General features: G+C 46.7%; 5 protein-coding genes across 6 annotated transcripts; 1 reads left to right on the forward strand and 4 right to left on the reverse strand.

Moving 5' to 3' along the window:
• Positions 1–928: 928 nt before the first annotated feature.
• Positions 929–1,954, forward strand: LOC131288154 (alpha-tocopherol transfer protein-like). Its single transcript, XM_058317267.1, has 3 exons — positions 929–1,203; positions 1,272–1,632; positions 1,712–1,954. Exons 1-3 carry the CDS (start codon positions 929–931, stop codon positions 1,952–1,954), a joined length of 879 nt encoding a protein of 292 aa, XP_058173250.1.
• A 249-nt stretch (positions 1,955–2,203) lies between these two features.
• Positions 2,204–2,988, reverse strand: LOC131287671 (uncharacterized protein C9orf85 homolog). The gene has a single exon (XM_058316742.1). The coding sequence runs from the start codon at positions 2,943–2,945 to the stop codon at positions 2,247–2,249; it is 699 nt and encodes a 232-aa protein (XP_058172725.1). The 5' UTR covers positions 2,946–2,988; the 3' UTR covers positions 2,204–2,246.
• A 520-nt stretch (positions 2,989–3,508) lies between these two features.
• On the reverse strand, positions 3,509–4,671 carry LOC131287863 (vacuolar protein sorting-associated protein 37B). The gene is made up of 3 exons (XM_058316950.1): positions 4,488–4,671; positions 4,242–4,413; positions 3,509–4,172 (listed from the first exon to the last, which is right to left on the reverse strand). Exons 1-3 carry the CDS (start codon positions 4,599–4,601, stop codon positions 3,754–3,756), a joined length of 705 nt encoding a protein of 234 aa, XP_058172933.1. The 5' UTR covers positions 4,602–4,671; the 3' UTR covers positions 3,509–3,753.
• Positions 4,672–5,462: 791 nt separating this feature from the next.
• Positions 5,463–8,217, reverse strand: LOC131284487 (neutral ceramidase-like). Its single transcript, XM_058313347.1, has 3 exons — positions 8,053–8,217; positions 6,720–7,583; positions 5,463–6,614 (listed from the first exon to the last, which is right to left on the reverse strand). The coding sequence occupies exons 1-3, from the start codon at positions 8,215–8,217 to the stop codon at positions 5,463–5,465; spliced, it is 2,181 nt and encodes a 726-aa protein (XP_058169330.1).
• A 5,755-nt stretch (positions 8,218–13,972) lies between these two features.
• Positions 13,973–24,219, reverse strand: LOC131287463 (dihydropyrimidinase). 2 transcript variants are annotated; one of them, XM_058316512.1, is made up of 7 exons: positions 23,995–24,219; positions 17,969–18,063; positions 17,604–17,794; positions 17,097–17,518; positions 15,141–15,364; positions 14,117–14,847; positions 13,973–14,052 (listed from the first exon to the last, which is right to left on the reverse strand). In XM_058316512.1, the coding sequence occupies exons 1-7, from the start codon at positions 24,043–24,045 to the stop codon at positions 13,973–13,975; spliced, it is 1,794 nt and encodes a 597-aa protein (XP_058172495.1). In that variant the 5' UTR covers positions 24,046–24,219. The 2 variants fall into 2 exon arrangements, with proteins under 2 accessions (XP_058172495.1, XP_058172494.1); XM_058316511.1 differs by lacking the exon at positions 15,141–15,364 and adding an exon at positions 15,851–16,089.
• Between the last annotated feature and the right edge of the window lie 1,974 nt (positions 24,220–26,193).

The raw sequence follows: 26,193 nt of genomic DNA on the forward strand, positions 1-26,193 counted from the left end.
ACCTTAACGCGAAACCGCTTTTAGTCGCGCAAAATGCGTACGGCAAAGTCTCGGTCGAGCTCCTACACTTCTATGATTCGTTTTAACGTACGTTTGTGGCGCGAAGATGAACATGCTTCGGCGAGGCATGCGTCAGCACTGGTTCCGCCGATACGTTATTGTCGTCATTTTCATAGCAACAATGCGATACCTTCTTTGCTCGAGCGTAAGGGATCGTGTTGACCTGAACTTGATCATGGTTTGCCTAGGATCGGAAACGTAGGAAGTATGGCGTGTGCATTTGAATTTGTAATTATTTTCACGCTGATAATAGATAGGTAGCTACACCACCGGTCATCAGATGTGGCTTTCATGGAAGGCTACGTTGATTACGACCTAAGGTGGACAATTACGAATTACGTTGTGACGCGCTAGCGTCGATGTGTATTGTCGGAAGGCGCATCGCTTGATCTTTCAGTAAAGCTGGTTTGCTGAATTGTTTTTCCGTCGCGTGGCGAAGGCAAAAGCTGGAAACGATTCCAACAAGCCCCCCACTAGACTAGAACGCTTTGACGACTATGCTAATTGGCGCAGTTGGCTGTATTACATGCGTCAATATTGCACCAAACAACACTTACTATGAGCCGTTGGGAAATTGTTACATTGCTGCAGTCAATAGCGCGTGCTGTTGGCTGCAATTTCTTCAACAAAATATTATTTAAGTTTTTATTTTTTACGGATTCGCTAAAGTGCTTGTGACCCCAACCGGTCAGAAAGTTGTTCTAAGCTTATGATTGTAGCGATATGCAGCCTTGTGTTTTATGGGAGCTGTATCCTTTGTTGTAATGATGCAATTGACCTGTGTACCGACCCATTATTTAATAAAAAACATCCGGTTTTACTTTTCAGTATATTAGCAGACATTCAGTAAAGGTCGCTGGAACGCAAAATGGAGCATGACATGGGCTACGACCTAGAGGACGCACTGAAGCGCGAAGGACTCTCTCGGGAAGATTTGAAAGCCCTTAGAAACCCTCCGATCGAGGGAGTGCCAACCACCATCACCGATAAGCAGCTCGCCTGCTTCCTGGACGCGTGTGACAAGAACATCGATGAAACGAGGAAGGTGTTAAAAATTTACTACGACATTCGTAAGACCAGCCCAGAGCTGTTCAGCAACCGCGATCCACTTAGTGCACCGATCCAGCAATGTCTGCAAAATCAGTGAGTATTATGGAGGGCTGGGACAACGTTAGCATCAGTTTGAAAGTGTCTTTACTTTTCTCTTCCAGGGATTATTTCCCGTTGCCAACGACTCCCAGCGGATATTCGGTGGTGTTTCATCGTTTGAAAAATTCGCGCGCTTCCAATTACCAATTCGACGAGGCAATCAAAACGTACTTCATGACCATCGATTCCTGCCTGTACTCGCAGGGACCACGCCCGGGTATCATTTTCCTGTTCGACATGAAAAACGTCGGTCTGATGCATTTGACCAGAATCAACATGAGCTCGGTGCGCAAATTCTTCAGCTATCTGCAGGAAGGTCTACCGGCAAAACTGAAAGCGATCCACGTGGTGAACGTAGTATCCTTTTTCGACAAGATTATGTACATCATCAAACCCTTCATTCATGCTGAAATTTTAAACATGGTTAGTTGAAACTGTAAGCCCTCCAGTAACTAAACGGTTGACTAATGTTTTTAACATTATACATCGACTCTACTTTAAGCTATACCTTCACACATCCAACGCGAATTTCGAAAAGTTCTACGACGAATGGATACCCAAGAGTTGTCTGCCGTCGGACCTGGGTGGAGATCTAAAATCAATTGATGAGCTTCACCAAGACCACATGAAGGAGTTTGAGCGGCAAAGAAACTATTTTCTATCCGAGGAGGGCCAGCGCAACGGAGAACCGAACAAAGGGGAGGAGTCGACGGAAAAAATGCTACGTTCGCTATCGATAGACTAACGGAATGTCGTTGCGTTCTAGCGGGATCATGTATTTCAATGTGATAGTAGATAGTCTATGCAAAGGCATTCCACCTGGTCGAGCCAAACTACTACAAACTGGGGAATGGATTTTTCGTATACTATTTGGTGGGTTTTTATACTGTACATTCAAAATTGGTTTGATCCTGTACTCACTGTTTTACGTATTACAGTATATGTAAATAAAACAACATTTATATTCTATATTCGTTTTGTGTCAACGTAATTGAACGAACTCTAAATGGTTACAGGCGAATACATTCCACTTGGGTTTATTTCGTATCAGATGCATCGGAGAAATCTTCATCACTGAAGTCGTCGTAGTCTTCATCCCCACTACTAAACTCATCCAAATCATCTTTTTCGCCATCCTTTCCAGCGGCCAGCTTCAGCTGTTCGTACTTTTCCATAAGTTCTTCCCTCGTGCGTGGCACGGGCGCATTCGCTTTCTTCTTTCCATCAGCACCAGTCTCATCATCGTCCGATCCCTCCTGTTCCGAGTCTACGTTCTTTGACTTCTTCTTTTTCCCACGGTTCATAAAGCGCAAAAACGTCCTTCGCTTCCGCTCCGGCAGTAACTTGATGAGCTGGTCCATCTCCGCCTTCAGTTTCACCTGTTCCTGCGGGGTTGGTTCCGGTGGAATGATGTTCGCTTCGTCTGCGGACTTGCGACATTTGGCGCAGCACCTGCTACCAAGTGCACAGTCCCGGCACAGGACATGGTATGCCCGCTTGACCTTCCGTTCACCGCATTTGATGCACGCTTTCGGCTGTGTTAACGGTTTGTACTTCCGGTACTTGATCTTCCAATCGATGACGCTCTTACAATGTTCACACACTTCACTCACATTTAAGTTGTTGATAAGCTTGATCAGCGGCGTGTGCTTATCGTGCAGATCGTTCTTGAAGGCAAACGTATTCTGGTGCTTCTGAGGTCGAGTACGACGCGATTCGCCTCTTTTTGAACTCATTTTTCAACGAAAATGCTTTGCTCGTTTGGAAACGTGTGTTTGTTTACATTTGAAACAATAAAATTTCCAAAACACAGCTGTTGACAGTTAGCGAGTTGTAGTTGAAGAAGGTGTGTCAATCTAGTCTCCTTTAGTGGTGGGTTCTCGGAACAGCACTCACCGCTCCGACGGCTCCGGAATGCTCCGACGGACCCAGACGACTCCGGACGGCTCAGACTGCCGACTAGCGACCTCGGTTCCGGACGACTCCGGCTGCCGACTAGTGTCTCCGGACAGAACCAGACGGCTCCGACCCCGGAGTATTGTGGAGTCGAGTCCCGAAACTGGTTCGGAAACTGGTTGCGGTTTTTTGTCAACATTACCCAGGCTCCTTGTGGAGCAAAGAACAGTAGCTGGAAATTATTTATTGTCTGATTGTTGTCCAATACCCATTATAACGGCTACAACAAAAAATATTTCAAAAATCAAAATATGAAGCATAAAAACCCATTAAAAAGTGTCATACATACAACCAAATACATTCAATACTACTTGTACTATTTTTGTTCTTTTAATCTTAACTTTATTCACTTGCTCGATGATCCATCATGTTGTCTGCTATACCATGCTTACTTAATAAATTAAACTCTGCAGTATAATTCACATCCTTACAAAACTTGTGCAGTTCTACGATTATATCGAGTTCGCAGAACACGCCAACAAACATTTGTTCCTCCTGCTTGCTTAGTGTAACATTTCACACGCCAATTTTGTGTGTTAGAAGACCTTATCTACCCAATCACAAACGAAGGCATTATTTTTAATTCGTCTAGAACCTTGGAGATTGAAACATTGCGAGCGGATACGGGACCGAGCCCTGATCTACTGGATACGGCACGTACGCAGGAGAGCCAGAAGAAGATGGTGGTTGATCAAATCCTGCTGGAGATGCTTGAGCTGGAGGTGTGTACGGTCCCAGATTTAGAAGGTGAAATCCAGGCATGGGAGTAGAAATGTCCAAGTTCTGTCCTTTTGTCTTAATAATTAAATCGACCATCTTTTCCGCCTTAAGCTTCCTAGTGTGCATTAGCTTTCGAACGCCCATGAACTGTTCCAAAAATGGGTCGGTGGATAGTTCACCGTCCAAGAACTGTTTTACGAGTGCCTCCGATTCCTCCTCACTTTCAGCAGCGGCGGTCTGCAGTAGAGCCATCACTGTATCCGCATTGGAACTCGACGCCTTCGCATCTAAATGAAAAGAATAATTTTCATTACTGGCATGAACTGATCATAATGTTTGGAGGCACTTTAACTTACTGAGCTCAGCTATTTTCTTTTTTACATCCTCTCCAGCCTGTCGACCTTCTTCCCCCAGCTCCTCCACTCGCGATCGGAGTTCGATCATCTTTGGTTCAAACTCCAGATTAGCCTCCGCCAGTCTTCTATTTTCGTTGATAACCGCGTCTTTTGACGAATCAATAGTTTTAATCTGCAAATAATACGTGCGATTTCAATGGGGATGAGTCACAGAAGAGACTAGTAGAGAGTATTCCTAACACCTACCACTTCATTGACCCGTTCGTCAAGCATCTCTTCATCGGCCAATAAATTTCTCAGCTCGTCAGAGCTAAGGTTTTGAAGCGAATTGATCGCCTGCTGGAGCAGCGCCTGATACATCTTAATGAAATGCGTCTCAGCGAGATCAAAGTCAGCGATTACACCAAGTCAGCACCAACTTTTTCGTTTGGAAATTATGCTTTTCTTGAAGAAAGAAACTTTGTTTTCCTACACAGCAAATTCCTAGCACTGACAGCTGTAATGGCAGGAAGGTACCTATAGTAAACGAAGAAAGGTGAGCTCATAGCCCCGTCGTGACAGGCATATTGGAATGATGTTTTGAAAATCGTAATGCCGTTTGTTAACTCTACATAAAGACACAAGACCCCAAAATTTTATAATGCCGACGGTACTGGATTATATTACTACCGAGAGGGGAACCTGCCATTGTTGGCTGCTAGCGTCTCAAGGGTTTCCCCCCTAGAATTGAAACGGCATTGTAAAATTTAACTCCCACTAGTTGTGGTATGTGTTTGTCGTTTTACGAAATTCATTCCTAGCTACGTAATTACCGATACACAAAAAAACATAGCCATAAACATAAAAGTACCTCTTAATTTTCAATTTCTTGAGTCGTTTTTTATTTTCACATACAACATTTTCGCTTATACTAAAAAATGGCCATGTAGCGTAAGAGAAACATGAAATCTTAATATTTTTTGGCATAAATATCAAAGTTTGTTGCAGGGGGACATAGAAAATCTCGTCGTTCGTAACTTCTAAGCGATCAAACCTTGCAGTACAGTATAGTAAGTTCCCAACCCCAAATTACCCCATACTTGAACGAATACTTTTGTGTTGCGCACGGCGTGCTTATAGCCAGCTTTACATCGTGAAACTAGTACTAACTTGTCATAACGTGATCAATTTGGCACAACGTTATCCTACAGTCTATCGTTGGGCTTTCGGTTGTTTCGGTGGTCACTCCACGTGGAAGTTTCTCGTTGTGCCATTGTACGGGAAGATGCCGCCCAAGATGTAGCGCCAGTAGCCAAAGTGTTGTATTCGGTACGTGCCCGGTTCGACCTGATCCGAGATTTCCCATTCCAGCTCGATGTCACTGTACGCGAAGAGCGTCGAGCGGCGGTGCCACTTGAATTTCGTCTCCCAGTTCGCGTCCGTCGCGATCACCTCCCAAGTGTCCCGTCGCTGATGCGTATGATCTACGCTGTTCGTTTCCTCGAAATCCGGTATCAACCGTTCGACGGTGAAGTAGGTCTTCTCGTGCATCAGATTGTTTCGGGGGTTGCCCGCGATGAACATGACGCGCACGGTGTCACCGCGATGGTACGGGGTTTCCCGGGGCTGTAGCTTGCAGTCACCAAAGTACCACCCGAACGGATGGCCATCGAACACCACCCCCGTCGACAGGGTGATCTGCTTATCATCCTCGAACGGTGGCAGTGGGCCGGGTTCCAGTGTTTCACCTCGCCGGATCGCGTGCATGAGCTTTCCGAACTGCTCCAAGTAGATGGTGAGCGTGTGCGGACCGTACAGCGTGGAGGCGCCTTCGTAACGCTGGATGGCGTACTCTTCCGGTGTGGCCACGTAACTGGTGTACATATTGGAAAGTCCCGCAATCACCACCGTCAGCTCCTCGCCGCTGCTATCCAGCGATGCCTGGCGTACCGCGGCCCTTAGCCTTCTTCCGGACATGGTCGTAAACTCGGCGGGAACGGCCGCGATGGCAAAGTCTCCGAGCAGCAAAATCTGCGTCGGGACAATCTTGGGTTGCGCTTCGTAGCCAAACTTCGCGCGACCACTCGCAATCAAAATCGGTTTGGGCGCTTGGCACTGTTTATCCTCGGCGGTCGGTTCTGCCAGGATGTCACGGGCCGTGTTCCAGAAGGACGAATCCGTCAGTGTGGCCTGACGGAAGTCGAACGCACCGGGCCCGTCGGTTGTACCCGCGCCGAAGCTGTATCCCATGGCGGGATAGCACCCGTGGACGGTTTCCACCTCGCCAGTGTTTGGGTTAACGTACGGCACCTTCATCTGCGTCATGTCGATGAACTGGTGGGCGAACTGGATCCGTCCCGTCACTTCACGACCTCCATTAGCACTCAACAGTTTCTGAAGAGAAGAAACGAAAACATGAATCAACCAAACGGCAAGAGATTAGCAGGAGTTTGAAGCGCGCAATTTCCGCGTAACCTTGACCATCAATTGCGTACTCACCGAGGCGGCGTCGTAAAGCCTTGTACCGATGATCTTCGTGCTCTCGAACATGTCCTTGCCCGGGCCAGACGCAATGCACGCTCCAGCTCCCTGCGGACAGGAAGAGGTCAGCATATCGCACGGCAGTCCCGTCTTCTCGCACTTCGGTCCCATGATATTCGGTGACGCATCGCCCAGGTTGGTGGATGCGAACGCACCGACAAAGTCGCCCCGCCCGGGCACCTTCACCCCGTTCCGGTCCAGCTCCAGCAGAACGGAAGCGTACCCAACGTTGTCGCTCGAGACGTAGCGGTTCGTTTTGTTCATCGACGTCGGATGGACGGCGAACCAGTTGATTACACCCCGGAGCTGACCCCGCTCGCTGTCGACCAGCCGCAGCTGGACCAGCTTCTTGTCCGTGTAGTCCCGGTAGAACTCCCGCTCGGCCTGGGGATTGTTCTCGTACGCGCTCGGGCTGCGGTTGATGTTCGCCTCCTGAACCGTCGTCTCCGACAGGAAGAGGCGCCCTTCGCGCACACTCTCGTGTGCCCGCACAATGGCCAGCGCAATGCCCTCGACAAGGGCATCGAAGTTCTGCGGCACAAAGCCCAGGGACGCTATGTCGTACAGGTAGGACATCAGAAAGCCGGACGGGACGCTGTGGCTGTGCGAACCGCTCAGCACCACGTTCTCGAACCGGTACAGATCGCCGTAGCGCGCTTTCAGCAATCCCAGCACGTCCCGCTTCACCGCGTGCCCCATCATGCCGGCGTCCGCGCTGACGAACGCCACGCGCGACCCTTCGTCGTCCTCGAAGATGAACGCCCGGGCGTACTGCCGCAGATGGATGCCCTGGCCGCGCTGCGAAAACTCGCCGTAACCCATCTGGGAGGAGGGTGAGTAGGAAATGATAAACGGAAATTACTCATGTCAATCACATACAGCCGCGATCATCATCCATCAAGGGGGTTTTAGTGTTAGGAAGGCAAAATCACCAACCTAGCTTTGAAGAAGTCAAAACCTGAGAATTGTGGCACGTTCTATAACATTAGAATATATGTTTTTATAATGCCTTCCTTTTTAAGTTTTGCTAAAAAAACTGTTTAATGACGGCACAAGCATTTTAAACTGTTAAATAATCTATTATTGTGTCCACAAATATACATTTCATTTGCAAACAGCATGGTTTTTATTGCCTTTCCTAAATGAAATGGATTTTTTCTATAATAAACACTAATCAATCCCTGCTTCAAAACGAAGCGGAAGTGAGTTACAAAATCCTTCTTCCAAAACTCCCTATCATTTCCAAACGTAGCAAACCCCCTTAATGACCATCTCCACACCATATACTTACAAAACCGATCTCCACCGGTGGACCGGTACAGTCCGCTCGTCCCACGCCCAACCGGTACGCCTCGGCTCCGGACGATGCGCAGCCGAGGAGCAGCAGAACCACCGTTAGGCGGAAGAACAAAGCAAAGCTGAGCGTCTGGTGCGGCGTCATCTTCGTGATCGCCATCCTACATTCGAGTTCGAACCGAACGCGGAACAAGCTGTCTGATTTTCCACCCGGACAGAACTTGCAGCAGCAGCAGCAGCAGCACCTGAACTGAAGTGCGACACAAAGCGATACGTGCTCAGCATAAGAGTCCGGATCGTCCCCCTCCCTGTTTGCGATGGGGTTGCCTATGCCAAAGCTTATGCTTTGGTCGGTTTCCGCCTCCGATAAGCCGCTCGAGGGTTGACGTACAAATTTAGATTCCGCTCCGTGATACCCTCAGGTGTCGGGCGGGGTTCGGTCGATCACTTGATAGAACTGCACTCTGTCGCCTGCCTCACTTTTGCACCCTCTTTTGGGGCCTCTGGTGTTTTTTTATTTATCAGCTACCAGCTGCCTGGAACTGCCCAGATGGATCGAACAAAGTCAATACACAAACGGCGGAAATAGGGTTTGGTGTTCGGCTAAAAAAAAACACCCCTTTCGCAACCCGCGGGAGCGATGAGATTAGATATCGAAGATTTCGATTTCCACTTGTTCCTGGGGATTCGATATGCCGTACCGATTTCGGGCTGGTGATGATGGGGCAGAATGACTCTGGGGGTTAATCGCACCTGCAACTCGGCGCAATAACACAAAAAGTAACTGTGTATCTTTAATTGATCTTTTTTGCCCTTGTGAATCCGATTGTCGTTTACAATTTTTTTAGGTCACACTCGCAAAACTTAACCACACTCACTTTCGCCCTCGAATGGTTCCGAAGGTTGTGAATAATAATTTTAAGAACACTAGTAATTTTGGGTTTTTCTATCCCTTCCCTGGGAGGGTTGATTTAACACTTTTTCTCAATTTTAACTGCACCACACGAGATGTGCACGCCTCACCGGAGTACTACGATGATCGCCGATGAGGAGAAGGTTGCTACGATCGCGGATCTTTGGAGCCTTTCAAGAAGGCTACCAGTCCGCTTGCTAGCGGTCTCGTTTTGCCACGCCGTTCCTCTGTTTTGCTGTCCCTGTGTCACGCTCTTTGTGCAGCTCGAAGTGCACTTTCGCACTTTCCAACAAGCAACGCAGCGAGTGCACTCGTACGAAGGGGCGCAATATAACGGTTCCACTATCGCTACAACTTCTTCTAGCAAGCCGTGATGATTCACCGTGTGTGTTCGTGCGGTGGCTCTCCGTCCATAATAGTTTCCGCTGAGTCGAGACAAACTAGCACCGCGGGTCTCCCCACACGTAATAGCAGCGAGAACAACAGTCGGCGAAAAACAAGAACCAAGATCAAGTAAACTCGCTCTCCTCGTGCTTGTCAACAATCTTCAAGCCCGCAGTAAGGGGGTAAATATCAACAGCTCGAGTGCGACTCACTTGTTTTTATACTTGTACGATTACTTTTCTTTGTATGTTCGGTTCCCTGCCTAGCTGACCGCGAAACCGAACGCAGCATCAGAGGTTTGCAGACGACCGACGACGTTCTCTCCGATCGACCTACCGACCAAGACTGATTTGCCCCTGGCCGCGCAAACGCGTACTTAGCGCGTGCTACGCCGCGCCGGTATCCTTCCTCAACCACCGCCATTCGTGCACCCAACCGAACGTCGTCACCCCTTTCGACGGGGTGGTGGTGGGTCGTTGGGGCGCTGCGGGAAGCACTTTCGCTTGGTAAACTTCCGCGGGCCCGATGGGATGTGGACCGTGGTGTGCGTGACCGGCCGTTTGTTTGTTTGAATTTATTCAGAACGTCATCTCGACCGTCGTCCTGATCGGGTATGCGGAGATCGTCGCAAAAGGGGGTTGGTGAGAGGGAGTGTCAAAATCAAAACCCCCCCCAGAACTGTACCAAGCAGGGGGGGAAGAAAGGGGCGATAAAGACGCATGCGAAGTGGTTTTGCGACTCGCTGCCCCGTGTTCCCGGTTATCACGGTTCTTGCTTTGATTGTGTCGCCATTTTGGGGGTGCGACCAAATTGGGGAGTTTTTTTCGACAAAGCGGTATAAATGCGGGGACACGGGGCGGGGTGAAGACATCTCCGGTCAGGGAAGTCCACCTTCGGAAGAACTGTATCTCCGCGACCTTGCTACACCGGTGTGTCGTTTTTTCTTTCTTTTTATTTCGGCTCCACCACCACGTTTATTATTTCTCGCGGAAGCACGTTTTGGAGAAGCGCGAAGATAGAGAGACAGATAAAAAAAAGGAAAGACGCCGAGAGGGACAGGCACACACGGTGTACATATGGCTTCGCTACAGCATTTCATGGTGGCACGCCGTTACAGGTGGTTTGCCTTTTAATCGCGGTGCTTTTTTTTTTGTTCCTCTCTCTATTTTGAATTTGTCGGTTTCGCGCTGTCGCCTGCAGAAGTGGCGCGAGCCTTCAACATGTGAAGTGCACCAGTACTTGAGCTTTTTCGCCCGAAGTGGCCAGCTTAAGTTTCATGGGCGAGAGGTCGAGTGCAATTGTGATCGCGTGGATTACGACAGCGCATCATCGCCACTCGCCGCCGTCGTTTCTTCGTTCTTGGCACGTGTTTTTGAACTTTGCTCAGTGATGCAAAAGCATGAGAATCGATCGGCCGGGTTGCTCAGCCCGAACCGGCGTCACGTTGCTTCGCGCCCGCGCCCGGTATAATGACACTTAATTCTCAACAACCGACGGCCTACCACTCCCACCATCAAATTTACCGGCAAGGAGAGCATGCATATTTGATTTGCCCGACCTCAGATGTCCATTTCTCGATCGCCTCCGATCGCACAAGCTGCTCGCAGCCTCCCTTTGCCGCTAGAAGGGAGAGGGGGGTACGGGTAAGGACGCACATAGGTCAGGTTGAATTTATTGATTATCTCACTGGTGTCGCTTGCGATCGCGGACCGGCTCATTCTCGTACCTTCCACGATCGCGGTTGAACGGAACTGACTCACCTTCAACACCTCCCTCCGGTGGCGCTACAGAGGGTTCCGAGCCCAGCTAAAGGGTTGCCCACGGGCTGATTTATGAGCGCAGTGCTCTCATCGGCTGCACGAAACGCGAGCCGCTCAAACACGGATGACCGTCGGAAGTGTACGCTTCTATTTGTTATCTTTGATCTCGCTTCCTTGTTTGCACATCTTTCAGCGACGAGGCGGGCTGGTTCGGTGGACTTTGGTGGGAGGGATTCTTTTCGGACGTGTCTGCTTCGAGACCGAAACTCGCACCGAATATGCATATTGCTTTGAACCGATTCATTCGTTTCCTATACCCAAATGATGTTTACTATCATCACGTATCAGCAATCCGCGTAGCGTATCTATTTTCCGGTTTCTGTGCGGTTTTTTAAACCAGATTCATAACAAACAAGCAACCCCAAACTGTAAAATATTCCGTTGATTGGAATCCGAAGCTGACCGCTTCCCCTCAACCGATATAAGTTTCGAGGTTTCCTCTTCGTATGTTCACCGTTTTTCTCAACATTTTGAGCAAGTGATTCGAGTACCGAGCGAATCGAGTGGCTTATTGGGCAAGAGCGATATAATTGAAGCAGTAATTTGATTTCATCGAAGGACAACCGTTCGCAACATGGCCATGAATGCTAAAGGAAAAGGTGGCGTATCGCGGGCTTACATGTGCGCCTCGAGCATTCCCATCTTCTTTTGAATGTTGTGTCATTTCCTTTTTTCGAGAAAGGACGATATAAAGAAGCAAGGGAGTGGAGAGTCAAATTGTTTAAATAATTAAGGTAACCTTGCTTCACACACTACATATGTTCCAATTTGATCATTGATTTCATCTTGCTTCTTTCGATGCTAATTTTTGTTAGAAATTTTATTTATTTTTATTTTATGAATTGTTTGTTATATCAATGTTAGAAAATTTTAAACAAATCAATGCAGTACAGCGGGTACATTAAAGGATGTAACATTTTTCTCAAATTTTCTGCTTCGGAAAAGAACCACCCTGTGCAGTCCGAATGAATTCATCGCTCACGGTCATCGAGCGAACCGAACCACGATGAACGGAAAGCTCGTCGCGCGGATGTTCATTACACTTTATCATCCCATGGAACTGGAGAGCTTGAGTTTAAATTTTCTATCGGTATGCCATAGGAAATGCAACAATTTTTGAGTTTAAGTAACTTTCCAGCATTAGCTTTGCTTGAATTTCAAATTCATTCCATTCCATTCACACATCCATTTTTGGGCAGGTTTCAATCAATCTAATTCAAGACTGTTCTTTCTAAACAAGCTAATTTACATTTTCAATGTTGAATGCATTTACAGAAATTTACAAAGCAATGACCAAACCAATTTCTTTTTCATCAGTATGTTATTATTTACTTTTATTTTTATTCTACTGTTTAGTTTTACTTTAAGAGGTATGTTCCATTCAATTTCAGGTTGTTCTTTCAAAACCAGTTGTTTTAAATGTTCAATGTTGAATGATTTTACATGATTACAGATCAATGGCTAAACAAATCTCTTTTTCATCAGTATTTTATTGTTTACTTTTACCTTAGTCCATGATCAATACACAATTTCGTTAGTGTTATTTCGGTTTAATATACGCTTATTCCCTACTACGTACGAGTGAAAATGTGTCGCTTAATTTGCGTGTATATTTGGGGCTAGTCGGGACGAAACAAAAAAAAAACATTCGCAAACAAATACTAGCTCTAGCTCGGTTCAACAAAGCTCCAAGGCAAAGCTTTTGCTTGCAGGAAACGAACCCCTTTAAGCGAAGGATTGCAAAAAGGCAAAACCATGAGTTCACATCCAAGCCACATTAAGGTATCGCAAAAAAGAGTTCGGTCATGAAATTTTAACACACACTATTTGTTCCCCCTTTGCTAATGCATAGTTCTACTTTCGTTAGCCCTACTCCACCTCCGGTACACTTTCAATGTCTAACTAGCCTGAAACGGAAATGCACAGCTTCGACCTTCAACGTTTTCGCGCAACGCAGGATAGATAACCCTGTTAACCTTCTGTGCTCTTTCCCCACCAAATTATGCCACCCGAGCCCGTGTTTGTTGGTATCAAGACGTTGTGCGTCTATAAATAATCATAAATACTTGTCCATATTTCGCGAAGGGGTGTTTACATGTTATAGAGATGCATTGCTGTTAATCCTATCGATTGCACATTTTCAAGTCTGCCTGTCAGCTAAATAGCGGTCACCTTTTGAAACTGTGGGTTCAAACATAATGCTTGCCGTTACAAAACAAAACGCATTGGAGAATTGTAAATTAATTTAAACTCCCACACGAATGATTGAAACGGTAACATAGGTTGTTACTTCAAATGTTAGGCAACTTAAATAAAACAAACTAATCTATGCTCGAAAACATCTTATATTCACTTAGATTTTACAAATGAAATGAAGCAGAATAATTTCGCTGAAGCGATCGTGATAGAAATAGGTAGCAGCAATGATGAACGTTTACATATTTATTTAGCTGATTGTAAGGTAATCATTGGTTTCAATTGTTTTTCACCGGACTATTGAGAATCAGTGCCGCATTTTTAAACCTGCTGGCCTCTTTCGCTTTGGGCGCTTTGATATGGTTGTACTAAGTTATTGGCCTCTTCCCAACAAAATAATCTCCACAGCGCGAAATTGTTCTAGGCTCTTCGCTTGTTATTTTGTTTAGTGTCCATATGGTGGTGGTTGCTGTTCCGGCGGCTCCATTTGGTACGTGTGCTCTTTGGAAGGTAAGAGGTTGCTAGTGTTGGAGGTAACTTGGCGAACCGCGTTGCTTAGTTGTATGCCTCTGCCCGTTCGACGTTGATGAAGCCGTCGCGCTCTACCAGAATCCGGAAGACTTTCCACCCGGAGGGGCACGTACACGAATGCACGAGCGGACTTCCGACTTGTCCAGTTCCTCTGCAATCGAATTAAACATTGCTTATTAGTAAAGGTAAGCTGCTGGCGGTGTGTTGTTCCTTACCGCTGATGGAGAAGGTTGATTCCTGCATATTTTTCGCTCCATCCGGACGATGCCCAAGGATGCTGTGCGGAGTGCTGACCTGTGAGTCTCCCGAGATGACGCTCAAGGCGGGCCCTGGGATGTACTTCTCCGGCAGTGGGTACGGGTCGTGGCCGTCGTTATCGTAGCCCGGCTTGTGATGCAGGTCCAGGTTCTGCAGTCCGTTGCGGGCCTGCTTGTCATCCGAGTCTTCCTCCGTGTGGACGCGCCCGTTCAGTGCGTCGTACACGAACGCCGGATAGACGGGAGTCTCCAGGAACGAACCCTGGCCCTCGGCCACCCGGACGTGCTCGTTTTCGAGACAGACGCGTCCACGGACGATCACGAACTCGGCCACACCGTGGCACTTCATGCCCTCGAAGATGTTGAAGTCGCACGCCTGGTGGTGGGTGGAGGCGGAAATGGTGCGTACGGCCTTCGGATTCCAGATCACCAGATCGGCGTCGGAGCCCGGGGCAATGCGGCCCTTGCGCGGGTACAGGTTAAAGATTTTGGCCGCGTTGGTGCTGGTGATCGCGACGAAGCGCTGCGCATCGATCAGCCCCGTTTGAACACCCTTCTCCCAGACCACCGACATGCGGTCCTCCACTCCGTTGACTCCGTTCGGGATTTTCGAGAAGTCTTTCAAGCCGAGCTCCTTCTGGTTACGGTTGAAGGTGCAGTTGTCACTGCCAGTCGTTTGCAGGTCATCCCTAAAATGGAGTTTAACCATTTTAGTAAGTAATTAAATAGACGAGTTCAAAGTATATCGAAGTAGTAAGGAAAACAAGAAAACAAAAGTTTAAGAAAGAAAGACATACGCACGAGAAAGTATAAATCATAAAAGTTTGTGTAAGTGAAAAGATAAGATAAGTGTAAAGCAACATAGAATAATCACAAATAAACAAAAAAAAAGTAAAAAACAAACATAAATAGCAGCAAACAACCGAAATACGATCCGTAGAAGCGAGCCCCCTAGCGGCACGGTGGAGAGATGCAAACTTACAGCGCCAGGAATTTGAGCAGATGCCGGGGCGTTTCCGGATCCTTCCGGATCGGTGGGCTGGTCGTGTAGTAGACCAGCGACTGCGGCCTTACGTTGGTCATCGTGCAGCCGAGCGAACTGGCCAGTGTTTCCCCGTACACCACGACCCCACGCCGTTTCGCTTGCGACAGCTGTTCCGCGGCCAGCTTGCTCGTCACCCGGGTCACGTACAGCGGTGTCTTCGTCTGTGTGGTTTTTTGGGAGCGCCGTGTGTGGTTCGTGGTGTGTACATTTGTTTCGGAATGTGTTTCATTGGTTGATGAGCAGTTTGGATAGGTTTCAACACGGCAGAACACACACCACACAGAACGTGCAGCAGGATGGCAGTTAATGTTAGATTATAGCCCAGTTTTTCATTTGATTTTCACAAAAGTGCAAGCGGCAGCATGAGGAAAAAAGAAGGACAATGAAGGGTGAAATGAGTTATACTTAGTTGTGTAGTTGTTTGTCATGTTGATGCGAGTTTTGTCCTAAGGGGAAAACATATATGCAGCACGCAAAAACCGAAAACCCTATCTTGGTTTCTGTGACATTGTCGAAGGACATTCGGGCGCGAGGGACATGAGCCAGTTAGTAGTTTGCAAGAGCGACACTCATGGACGAGCAACAACAAACAAATGGACCCAAGGGACCGACTTTTTCGGCCCCCGCCAAACCCCCCGGCTACTTACTGAGCCAGCAGCTTCATCATAAACTCCGGCGTGGTGGGGTCGGGTCTCAGCGGTGGGCTGAGCACGTGGGCGGCCGCATGGTGCCAGCATTTGTCGTGATAGTGCGTACCGTCGGTACCGAGGGCGGCCGCAAGCGTTTCGCCGAAGATGCCGGTACAGTTGTAGCGGCGGCGGGCGCGGGCCACCTCGATACCGGCCGCTTTGCTCATCACATGCACGACGTACAGTGGGCAGCCAGCCTGGGGGCGGCCAGGGAGTGTAGAAGAAGAGGCAAGGGAGTAGCATCGTAAATGGGACCGGAAGATAGAAATACCGAACCGAAGTAGAGATCATAAAAGTGGTAGAAAGATAGAAAATCAGAAACATAGTTGGGTTAGGAAGCAGTTAGAAGTATGAAAAAGACGGAATTAAATCAATAGAAATGAAAGTGAGGCTCTAGACAACCTTCGATAAGAAGAAAGTGAAAAGCAAAGGTCATGTTGGAAACGGTTGCGTGTCTTTGGGGTATTTTGCCTGCGGAGAACATTTGACCTCGAATAAAATGACCACACAATCGACTGTGGAGCATTCTAGACACTGGGTCAAGTTTAAAAATGGAATGGTCCTGACACGCAATGCTAGAAATTGTGGGCAATTAGAGCTAAGGACACGTTCCGAATAAGTGTTAAGTAACTTTAGTTGACCCACAATACCGGAATATCGAATACGACAAATCAGTCGAAAGTCGCCAAACTTGTTTGCGAAAAAGTTTGCCAAACGGATAAATACGACTGGTCAACTGGAACGTTTAATAAATAAATAGAACTAAAAACCAAATAAAATAATTTATGTTATAATTAAAGTTATCGAAAAACTAGTACTATTTTTGCGAGAAAGGTTAAAAGTGACTGACCCACATGTCAGAGACCTAGTCAGCGTTATATCTCCGAATGAAATGTCTTTAGGTAATATGAAGTGCATTATCGCACATTTATGCACTCGAAAGGGAGTTTGTTTCCACTCGAAACAATCTTATCTACTCAATATCAGCACGACGATGGTTTGTTGGTCCACTCCTGCAGACACGGCCCAATAAATTTTCACCGCATGTCAATTTTTGCCCAAAACAAACAATGGTCCAACGCACGTAATCTTATCATGCCACGCGTCGCTTATGTTGCAGTGCCATTTTTCTCCGCGTCCAAGACCAAACATGGTGCAGAATGGAACGGTTTGCTTAGAATGCCTTCCCAGCACGCCAACGTACCTGATGGGCGATCACGCAAGCACGGTTCGTGGCTTCCGCTTCAACCTCCTCCGTGCGGGACAGCTCGTGCCCTTCCGGTCCGGTCACACCGTCCGCCAGCAGCTTGGTGACGTTCTTCGCAATGATGTCGCCGTTCTCCGCGTGCACCATCGCGACCGCCCCGAGCTCCTTGCACGTCTCGAACACCTCGTACAGCTCGGAGTCGTTCAGCTGATACAGCCCCTTGTACGCCATGAAGCACTTGAACGAGTTGACGCCCCGCTCCCGGCAGAGGATGCGCATCTCGTCCCGGACCGACTTCGACCACCAGGTGATGCCGACGTGCAGGCCGTAGTCGCACACCACCATCGGGTCGGCCCGGCTGCGCCAGGTATCGTACGCCTCCAGCAGCGATTCGCCCTTCTTCGGCAGCACAAAGTCCACTGCGATCGAAGGAGGAGAAAGGTTTTGGGTCAAATCCAATTGGGAAAAAGCATTCCTACGATTTAGAGCCGGCACTTCACTTACTAATAGTGGTGGTACCACCGGCCACGGCCGCCTTCGTTCCCTTGTAGAAGTCATCCACCGAGACGGTGCCTCCAAACTCCAGCTGGAAGTGTGTGTGCGGATCGATACCGCCGGGGATGACCAGCAGGCCCGTCGCGTCGATCGTCCGGCAGCCGCCCGGGACCACGAAGTCCGCACCGGAACCGACGTACCTGCAGTTCGGACGTGAGAAGAGTTAGCGATACCCACTGCTGGATGGATCGATGTTTGGCCAGCGGCCAATTCGTCGCCGGGAAGTCGTTTAGCCTCGAGCGAACTCACTGGAGCTCGCTGGCAACCATTCTTTTCGCATTCTTAGGTGTCCAATTTTCGACGTTCCAACTTACCGAACGGTTCCGTCCTCGATGTAAACATCCGCTTGTTGCACACCGTCGTGGTTCACGACATGGCCGCGCTTGATGTACAGCCGATTTTGCGCACTCTATCGGGATATAAAAAGACACAAAGAAAAGACAGAGTTTTTAAAACATGTTTAGTACACTCCACTTCATTACACATAGTCTACTATCAGTAGAGAGTTCTTCTAGTGCCATCGTCTATCATTGGATCTTGCATCATTGTGATGCTTTTCGCAAACCTTAGCTTCTTTCTTTACTTCTACTTCTGGCTCCATTGGTTCGCCTTTAACCACTTCGGTTACTTTTCCCCGAGCAATATCTTTGACCGGCTCTGTCTCTTCACCCGTATTGGTGGACGATTCGGCTGTGACTGCGACAACCTGGGTCGCCGTGTCGGTCGTCTCGCTGCTCAGCGCTTTATCGCTCGCACCAGAGGGTAATTTGTGGGGCGAGCTTTCGCCCTCAACGAGCACGGTGGGCACATCCTCCCCGTTGGTGACGCTATCTTGCGCCGCTTCCGACATCTTATCGACTACCGTCACGGCGGGGAACCAATGGAATGGAAAGGTAAACGGTCGTCTGCTTCGGAACGGGTTGAGGTTAGAGATTAGAATGATGATGTACGTCGCAGAATGGTTACTTGATTATTTCGGCATACAGCTCATGGCTACTGAGATGGAAGAGATTTGGAAGAAGATTTCAAATCCCGACCTTGATGTTTCGATTATGGCCTCCTTTAATGATGCCGAGATCTTGTTCGCGAGTCCAAATTAAAGTTGTTCTACATGCTTTAAAATGATTTTACCACAAAGAAATTAGAGTTCCCTTCCGATCGTTCCCTTGCGTGGCTTCGGACGTAAATGGTTATTCACCTGCTTTAGTTTAAACCTCCAAGCTCAATGACATGCCACCTCAAGGATTTTCTGACCTCCACGGCAGATATACATAAATCCAAGGGTAATTCTGAGCGCTGCCCTTTACTGCCACGTCTAGCACTCCGTACCGAATGGTTAAAGTTCTTGTCCAACCAAAAGGGCCCTTCTTTGTGGGGCTTCATCGATCGAAATGAGCAATCGTTGTTTGGTAGACAGCGTAGTTAAAAAAAACAACGGTTCAGTACATTTAGGCACACCTCTTCCTGTCCGACTTGCTCTTGTAACGAATAACAACAACTTAATTAGGAATTTTCACGCAACCCTTTCCCGGGAAACTGGCGTGGACTTCAGCGCACGCTTTCGTTAGTCAGCACTTTTTCCGATCGAATCTCGATTCGTGTTTGGGTGCCATGCGGTAAGAAACAAGTACAAGCGAAGGAAGACAATCATTCGAATGGAAATTTGGTAACGCGGAAATGAACTACACAATCCTAGCTCACGACCGTTTGAAAATAAAACATTCTTTTTCTGCGCATCCGATTCGCCGGACGGAGGAAACTGGGGTTGATAGGGATGTTTCAATTTTCCACCGGTTTCCAAGATGACGGTCCGGATTTGGCGGGCGGGCGGGCCGGGTGTGCGAGCGTTTCGGGACGTGTAATTGATTTTTGTTCCCTTCTTGCTAACGATCGTTTCGTACCTGCCGCATGCAAACGGTATTTAAAATGGAAGCATCGTCTTCTTCTCCCAGCGAAGGAAAAACAATTAACGAATCCGGGTATGAAATAGAGCCAGAACAAAAACCCCACCAGCAGAATGAAACTGTACAGTGGGCTCGCGAAGGGTTATTCTTTGCGTTCGTTTTAAACGGGGGGAAGAGAGTTCGCACCCTAAGCCAATCATAGCTCCACTCGTATGATGAAAAGATCGAACCCGGTGGAGAAAGGAAGGAGGGGGGGGGGGGGGGGGGGGGCGAAAGTAGGGAAAAACGAAGGGAAACACATTGGAGCATGTTTCGGGAGCATTAACACATAATCGACCAACGTGAAGTGTGTTCATGGACTCCGCCATTGCAGGGGAAACTCCATGTCTCAACTGAAGCAACAACATTAAACCGATAGCATCGGAAGAGTTCTTAAGACCGCATCACCTTCCCTGCGCCACTATCTCGCTGTAGGATAGCAAATGAGCAGCCACTTGAGAGTTGAGTTTGAAGTGGCCCGAGCGAAGTTGGCAGTCGGCCTGTCGACTGAACTGCACTTTAGGGGATGAGTGTGTCACTCTTCTGCAATGCACTTGCGGCATACGGGTTTTTTTCATCTCCCATTCGGCCAGAGAACGGAAGGGTGTATGTGTTTTGTTTCGTGCTTCACCCAATCATTGTCAATTGAATGCAGTATAATTTATTTTTCGACGACGACGACGATAACAATGCTTCAAATTTTCTGTTCTCGTCGGTCACCAACGACGACCCTGATTCTGGGTTGATCTTGAAATGCCAGTCTCATAACCATTGTTTTATTCATATATAAATCTACTTAAATACTTCAATCCATTTAGTACAAGTATTTTTAAATGTTCAATTTAGATAACAAGTTGAACAGAGCATGATCAAGTATTGTCCATTAAGCTGGGGTGTAGTGCGAATGTGTAACTTCCAGACTATTGCAGCTTATTGTGATCCACAAAATTTAGGCGAGCTCATTGCAGCTTCCACCAAATTAACACAAATATTTTGAAGAGCCAAAGATCATACCAAGAAAACAAAAGAACCATCAAAAAGAGATTATGTACACGGATTTGCTAAACCTAATACAAAACATCGCATGGCATTAATGCGAGATTCATGTTTTTCCATAAAAAATAAATATCAAGCATATTAGTTTCTTGAACGGCGATAAACGAAGCAATGGAAAAAAGCAAATTAAAATATTAAGCCTCCGAAAATCTCTTTACAAAAATTCAAAATGAATCTTAGGACGAGATAACAAATGCACCGTTTTTCAATGTCGGTGTTCAGCGGTCTGTAAATTCAAACTATGCTAATAATTTTTAATTATCTGTTTAAACAAATCCAAGTGAAGTCTTGTTTATAGCAGCAGATTGAGAATGGATAGTAGTTGTTACGAAAGCCTTCCAAAACGATCGTTAACGTTATTTGTCTTGGCCTTTCGACACAACTTTAATGTATGTTGCATTTTCTAATTGCAACCGTGCAATCGGAGATTAACGGAAAACATAATCATCGTACAAATGACGGCATCATGCCAGTCCGCTGACAGACACTCGTTGTCCTACCAGTACGGCCTTAATTGTTAATCATGCAACATTCCGTCGGACATGGCGTACGGTTAAGTAGTTAAGCGGTCGGGCACATAGAAAAAAAGCAAACAAACAGCATAGCATCGTTTTTCCAACTCATTTGTGCCTTCTATCTGAGGAACGGGTCGCTTGCAAAACAAAAACCCGGCACAGATAGTGATCGTTTGCTCAATTTAGCCAATCTGACCCAAACAGCACAGAGAGGCCGGTTCACCGTGGTGCCATGTTTGGGGCGTTAGGTGATTGTCACTCATCGTCGTCATTTTAAATGCGCCAGCACTTTCCCAATTAGTCGCAGGCAGACCCTTGCGTCGCATCGATCGGGCCCCCGACCCGATGCGGTCATCGTACGCCCGGACACACAGTCGGGACGGGAAGTGCCACATACCGGGTGCACTCTTCCGGATCCGTTTTTGGCAACGGGTGACGCAACGGTTGGCGCGCACGCTCGTTTTCGGAAACGGGAAAATTTAATTTATCAAACCGATTTAGATTTTCACTTCAGTGCATTGCGAATCGGTGACCGCGTGCGTGCCACTATCAGGGATCGTTAACTTTTCTAGGCGAAGAATAATGCTCCCTCCCCGAAACCTAGACGTGCCAAACCGGGGCCAGCTAGCCAAGAGGCACGGTTCCGGTCCGATGGCACGGGAATGGAAAGAACAAACCAGGTCGATGTGTTTTTTCTACTATCCGCTGCAGCACGTTTCGATTCGATTCTCCTGCTGTTCTGTTTGAACAGGAAATGACCTACAAGTGGATGGCCGTAGAAGTGTTTGGGGTTCGTAGGGCTACAAGAACAAATTTATTCGAAGAGTAACAATCTCTTTTCAGCCGGGGAAAAAGCTATCCAGAGTTCGCCTATGCCTTTTGTTTGTTGTGCCAGTGTTAGCATTAAAGGTTAAGATAATAAAACTGTAAAAAAAACTACCCATCCAGTGATAGGACAAATGAGACCTTCAGCTGACAGGGAGGCAAGGGAAAAAACGAACGTTCATGCCGGAAAACTCATTAATACCGACCGATGAGGGATTGGGCAGAAAAAAACGTGGCAATTGAATTAAATTGACAGTGTGACGCGACGGAAAGCATGCCTACGAAACGAAACTTAACCTTCAGCGGAAGAAAACAGACCAGAGCCGGCAGAAAATCGATAACACCAGCACCAACCAGGAGGCTCGTTCGTTAAACTCAAGGATAAATGCAAACAGTGGAGTAGAAAAACAAATTCTTGGATAGTTTCCTACGACCAATCCCTTCAAGCGCCTTGCGATCAGAGGAAGGGATGTAAGTTACGGCTGGAGTTGTTAAAAAAACGCGACTGTGAATCACTCACGTCGGAAATATTTATGAACCCTTGGGCAGTGGTTCGGCAGCGTGCCAGAGTAAATGTTATTGGATAATGGACGAACTATTTTTCAATTTATTTTAACCGGTTTTATCACTTTCCAGCATATAGCGTTCATCATTTAACTGCTTTAAATTTGATTTTGTATTTAACAGTCGAGCGAAATATAGTTCACAAATTCAATTGGCGACCCCTGCCGGCGCGTTACCCTTACCGGCAGATAGCTTGCCGGCCGGCAAATGGCTTTGGCATCGTTTGGGAGTTATTAATAATTCATGTGCATAACGCACCTAACGATATTGTTCCGCGCAACCGCGATGGAAGAAGGGCCAGACGAAACGTTTAACACGGAACGCAGGTTGGCCTGAGGAGAGTGGGAGATCCTATGTAGCACGGTGCATGAGGTTGCATGCCTCCGAAGGTTTATCGTTGGCTCGGGATTCAAGGGGCGATTAAATTTTATTATTCGGTGTGAGAAAATCTTATGGTGGAGAGATTTAGTTTTTTGAGTCAGTTTTATTTTAGTTGAAAAGATCTATTTTGTGATTGGGATGTTGCAGTTGCATTTCTGCTAGAATAAGTTATATAAAGTGTTTAAAGCTTCAACACCTTGTTACAAAATGTATCTAGTTTCTTTGCACATGTTATCACTACCATCCATTCTTCAATTGATACAGCTATATTTTAACTTGATTTCATCAACTACACACATAAATCAAATTGTTATTTAGTTTATTTCCATCCACCGAGCAAAATAATGTTTTAAAACAAGTGCTAGGTTTTTTTTCGTTACCTTAAAATCAGTTGAAGTCTGTTGGGTCTGAGCTCCTGTCATTATTTTTCGTTGCAAAGCGTGCCTACATGTTTCCCCTTTTCAAGACTAATATTTCATCTGGTTCCACATTGTTGATTCCGTGGTATCATGTGAGCTGGTTTCTATCTTTCTTTTGAAGTAGTTTTGCATCCGTAATGCAATAATCGTTTGTATTATTGGATATGAACAAAACACAGTTTACTTAGCTTGTTAAGCAGTAGTTCTTTTTTTTTAGCAGAGAGCACTGTTTGATTATTGTATTACATTTATTTTATGAATGTATCTTTTTGTAAAAATACACATTCAATGTGGTAAAAATGTTAACTTAACATGTTATATTTCTTATCGAATTTTAGACATACAAAAAAAATCAACTAACGTATTCCACTAAGTATGAGTTGAATGGAGAAAACTGGGAAAAAGTTAAAGATACACAAACAATACAAAGTAAAGCGACGGAGGGAATCGTCGGATAAACCATTGATTAATGTTGGTCCACCATTTCGATAACTTCTGCTCCATTCCGGTTGCCATTCAAAGCGTTTCATATCCATTAGACATCCCTTACTTTCAATGGATTTGAGTATCTATTTTCAACCATTTTCCCACCACATTCCTCCTCGTTAGCTCGTTACGCTAAACCCCACTGTCTTACCTGCAGATGAATCGGCACTTTCTTCACCGGTGCTGGTGTTGGGGATGCCATCTTCGGTCGCTAACTTGCTTTTATATTTCTTTCACTGGCCACGAGCACTAGTTTCTGCTGTTTTCCTTCCCGAAAATCTCCACCACAATCTTCCGATTGGGGCTGTATATTTAGATTCCGCACCACTTGTGCCACGCGTTGCTTCCGGCGTTTGTGCCTGTTATCGTCAAACTTTTCTCTTTCCTTCTGTTTTCTCACCAAGATGTGTGCCACTTTTGTTTACCACTTTTCACACGGCCTCCCGCTGGGGTTTTCCTGGCTTTGTTTTCTTTTCTTTTGTTTCACTCACTGTAGAATATGCTGCAACGATGCGTGTTGATGATGATGATGATCGATATTCAATTAAACGGGCGTGTGAGCCGACGAACGGCAGCTTCTCATGCGTGATCACCGAAAAATGTTTACTTTTCTGTTTTTTTTTTTTTTGGCAGACAAACACAACCCAGTAATCATTCGCACCCGAAATTACCCCGTAAAATCCACACCCGGATCGGAGTCAAGATCAACAGTGTGTAGACAAGCAATGGGAGTGGACAGCAATAGATCATTCGGCTCGCTTCGATGACAGTTTCGACAGCCATTATCGAAGTGCAAAAGGTGGTAATCTTTGGGTGCCAAATTAGGCACGAACCTATTAGCCCATTAGCGCAGAACGTTAGAGAACGTCGCGAGCGGTCCTAATCGAGATGTAATAATATAGCCTCTTCCAGTTCGTTCTGCTTCGAACCCGTTCGGTCATTTGACGACGCAGACTCAAGGGACTCTCCTGCCCTGGAACGCAAGGATAGACCTTCCAACTGGGGTTTCGGTTGTCGATCCAATTTGTTACGGCCATTACAGACCGGAGCGGCTGCCAACAACAGGTTGGTGTTAAATTTCACCACCATTACCATTATCCGCAGATGGTGATGACTATAGTTTAAATAGACAAGTGTAGCCAAGTTTACGCTGAACCAATGCCACTTGGTTAGTTTGATTGTAAAAAAGTCAACTAAATATAGAACCCACCCAATATTGTTGTGTTCGAAGAATTAACTAATTTTAGCATACAAAAATCTAAATTCTTCAACGTATCTGTCGCTTAACTGTTACCTCCTTTACACGTTAGCTTCCGCCAAAGTTTATCCAGCAATGTTGTAACCTAAACCCGGTAAACTTTTCGTTGGAAAGAACGCGGTGCAACACTAACAACACGTGGAAAGCAAAGAACGTCTGGCAAAAGGTTTAAAATCCACCGACCAACTATGCTAACTAACGAACCGCTGCGTAGAAAAAAAGAAACACTCTTTCCGCTCAACCACTGTGCAACCACAAAAGCCAACGAACTGCGAAACGGCCCGCGGAAAAAGCAAGACGAAAAGAAAAGGGGTTTTCTTTGGTGGATGGGTAGGTTGCCAGTTCCCTCCCTTCCGCACGCACTGACGGTGATGAGTGCGCAATAAGTCGCTGTGCGTTTGACGCAACACGTGGCGCAGCGTGTTTAACGATTAGATAAAAGTGATGGTAAAGGTGATGTTGATGCTCTGATACCTTGGGCAGGAGAGATGCTCTCCGGGAGGCTGGGTAAGCAACGAAACCCCTCGACGGGACCATGTTTGGCTAACTCATTAAAGCCACTTACTTGGGACGCAGCATTGATTTCGTTCCCCACTGAACACGGACACTTTGAATGTGTTACCCTTCGGACGAATCGATCGATGTGTTTGCTTTCTCTTCCTCTTTTTTCTCTTTTTGAGGTGCTTGTTTTGGACATACAGTGACAATTCGTGTCGTTAACATGTGAGGGTTAAAACACGCTTCTACCAGCCAAAAGAACCAATGCGAAGCAAAAGGGCTCGAAATAGGGGTTCACCGACAAATCCACCCGTCCATGATTCGGGTTGTAATGAATATTTATGGTGTAACTGTCTATTCCCACTACGGTTAGGAATACACAAACACGCACACGTTTGTTGTACTTTACCTCTTTCTTTTCCCACATTTCGAGCGGAAAACACCTTCCGTTTGTAATGGGATTGGAATGGTGTGTTGTGGGGGGGAAGCAAATGTAAAACACAAAATTATATATATGTATCACTTAAGTGTGAAATGGAAAAAAAAATCGAGGGAAATTTGTGAGATACTTGTGAAGCTTGCTGTACAAATAGT

Source organism: Anopheles ziemanni, chromosome 3 (assembly GCF_943734765.1).
Source record: "Anopheles ziemanni chromosome 3, idAnoZiCoDA_A2_x.2, whole genome shotgun sequence".
NCBI classification, from domain to species: domain Eukaryota; kingdom Metazoa; phylum Arthropoda; class Insecta; order Diptera; family Culicidae; genus Anopheles; species Anopheles ziemanni.

Excerpts from the sequence above, each read along its gene's own strand:
- LOC131288154 (XM_058317267.1), top strand. The coding sequence starts at position 929 with ATGGAGCATGACATGGGCTACGACCTAGAGGACGCACTGAAGCGCGAA. Across the intron at positions 1,204-1,271 it reads CAGCAATGTCTGCAAAATCA|GGATTATTTCCCGTTGCCAA; the intron begins GTGAGTATTATG and ends TTTCTCTTCCAG. Across the intron at positions 1,633-1,711 it reads ATGCTGAAATTTTAAACATG|CTATACCTTCACACATCCAA; the intron begins GTTAGTTGAAAC and ends CTCTACTTTAAG.
- LOC131287671 (XM_058316742.1), bottom strand. The coding sequence starts at position 2,945 with ATGAGTTCAAAAAGAGGCGAATCGCGTCGTACTCGACCTCAGAAGCAC.
- LOC131287863 (XM_058316950.1), bottom strand. The coding sequence starts at position 4,601 with ATGTATCAGGCGCTGCTCCAGCAGGCGATCAATTCGCTTCAAAACCTT. Across the intron at positions 4,414-4,487 it reads ACGAACGGGTCAATGAAGTG|ATTAAAACTATTGATTCGTC; the intron begins GTAGGTGTTAGG and ends TATTATTTGCAG. Across the intron at positions 4,173-4,241 it reads AAAGAAAATAGCTGAGCTCA|ATGCGAAGGCGTCGAGTTCC; the intron begins GTAAGTTAAAGT and ends CTTTTCATTTAG.
- LOC131284487 (XM_058313347.1), bottom strand. The coding sequence starts at position 8,217 with ATGGCGATCACGAAGATGACGCCGCACCAGACGCTCAGCTTTGCTTTG. Across the intron at positions 7,584-8,052 it reads CACCGGTGGAGATCGGTTTT|ATGGGTTACGGCGAGTTTTC; the intron begins GTAAGTATATGG and ends CCCTCCTCCCAG. Across the intron at positions 6,615-6,719 it reads GGCTTTACGACGCCGCCTCG|AAACTGTTGAGTGCTAATGG; the intron begins GTGAGTACGCAA and ends TCTTCTCTTCAG.
- LOC131287463 (XM_058316511.1), bottom strand. The coding sequence starts at position 24,045 with ATGGCATCCCCAACACCAGCACCGGTGAAGAAAGTGCCGATTCATCTG. Across the intron at positions 17,519-17,603 it reads CGGTGGTACCACCACTATTA|TGGACTTTGTGCTGCCGAAG; the intron begins GTAAGTGAAGTG and ends CTTCGATCGCAG. Across the intron at positions 14,053-14,116 it reads ATCAACCTTCTCCATCAGCG|AGGAACTGGACAAGTCGGAA; the intron begins GTAAGGAACAAC and ends ATTCGATTGCAG.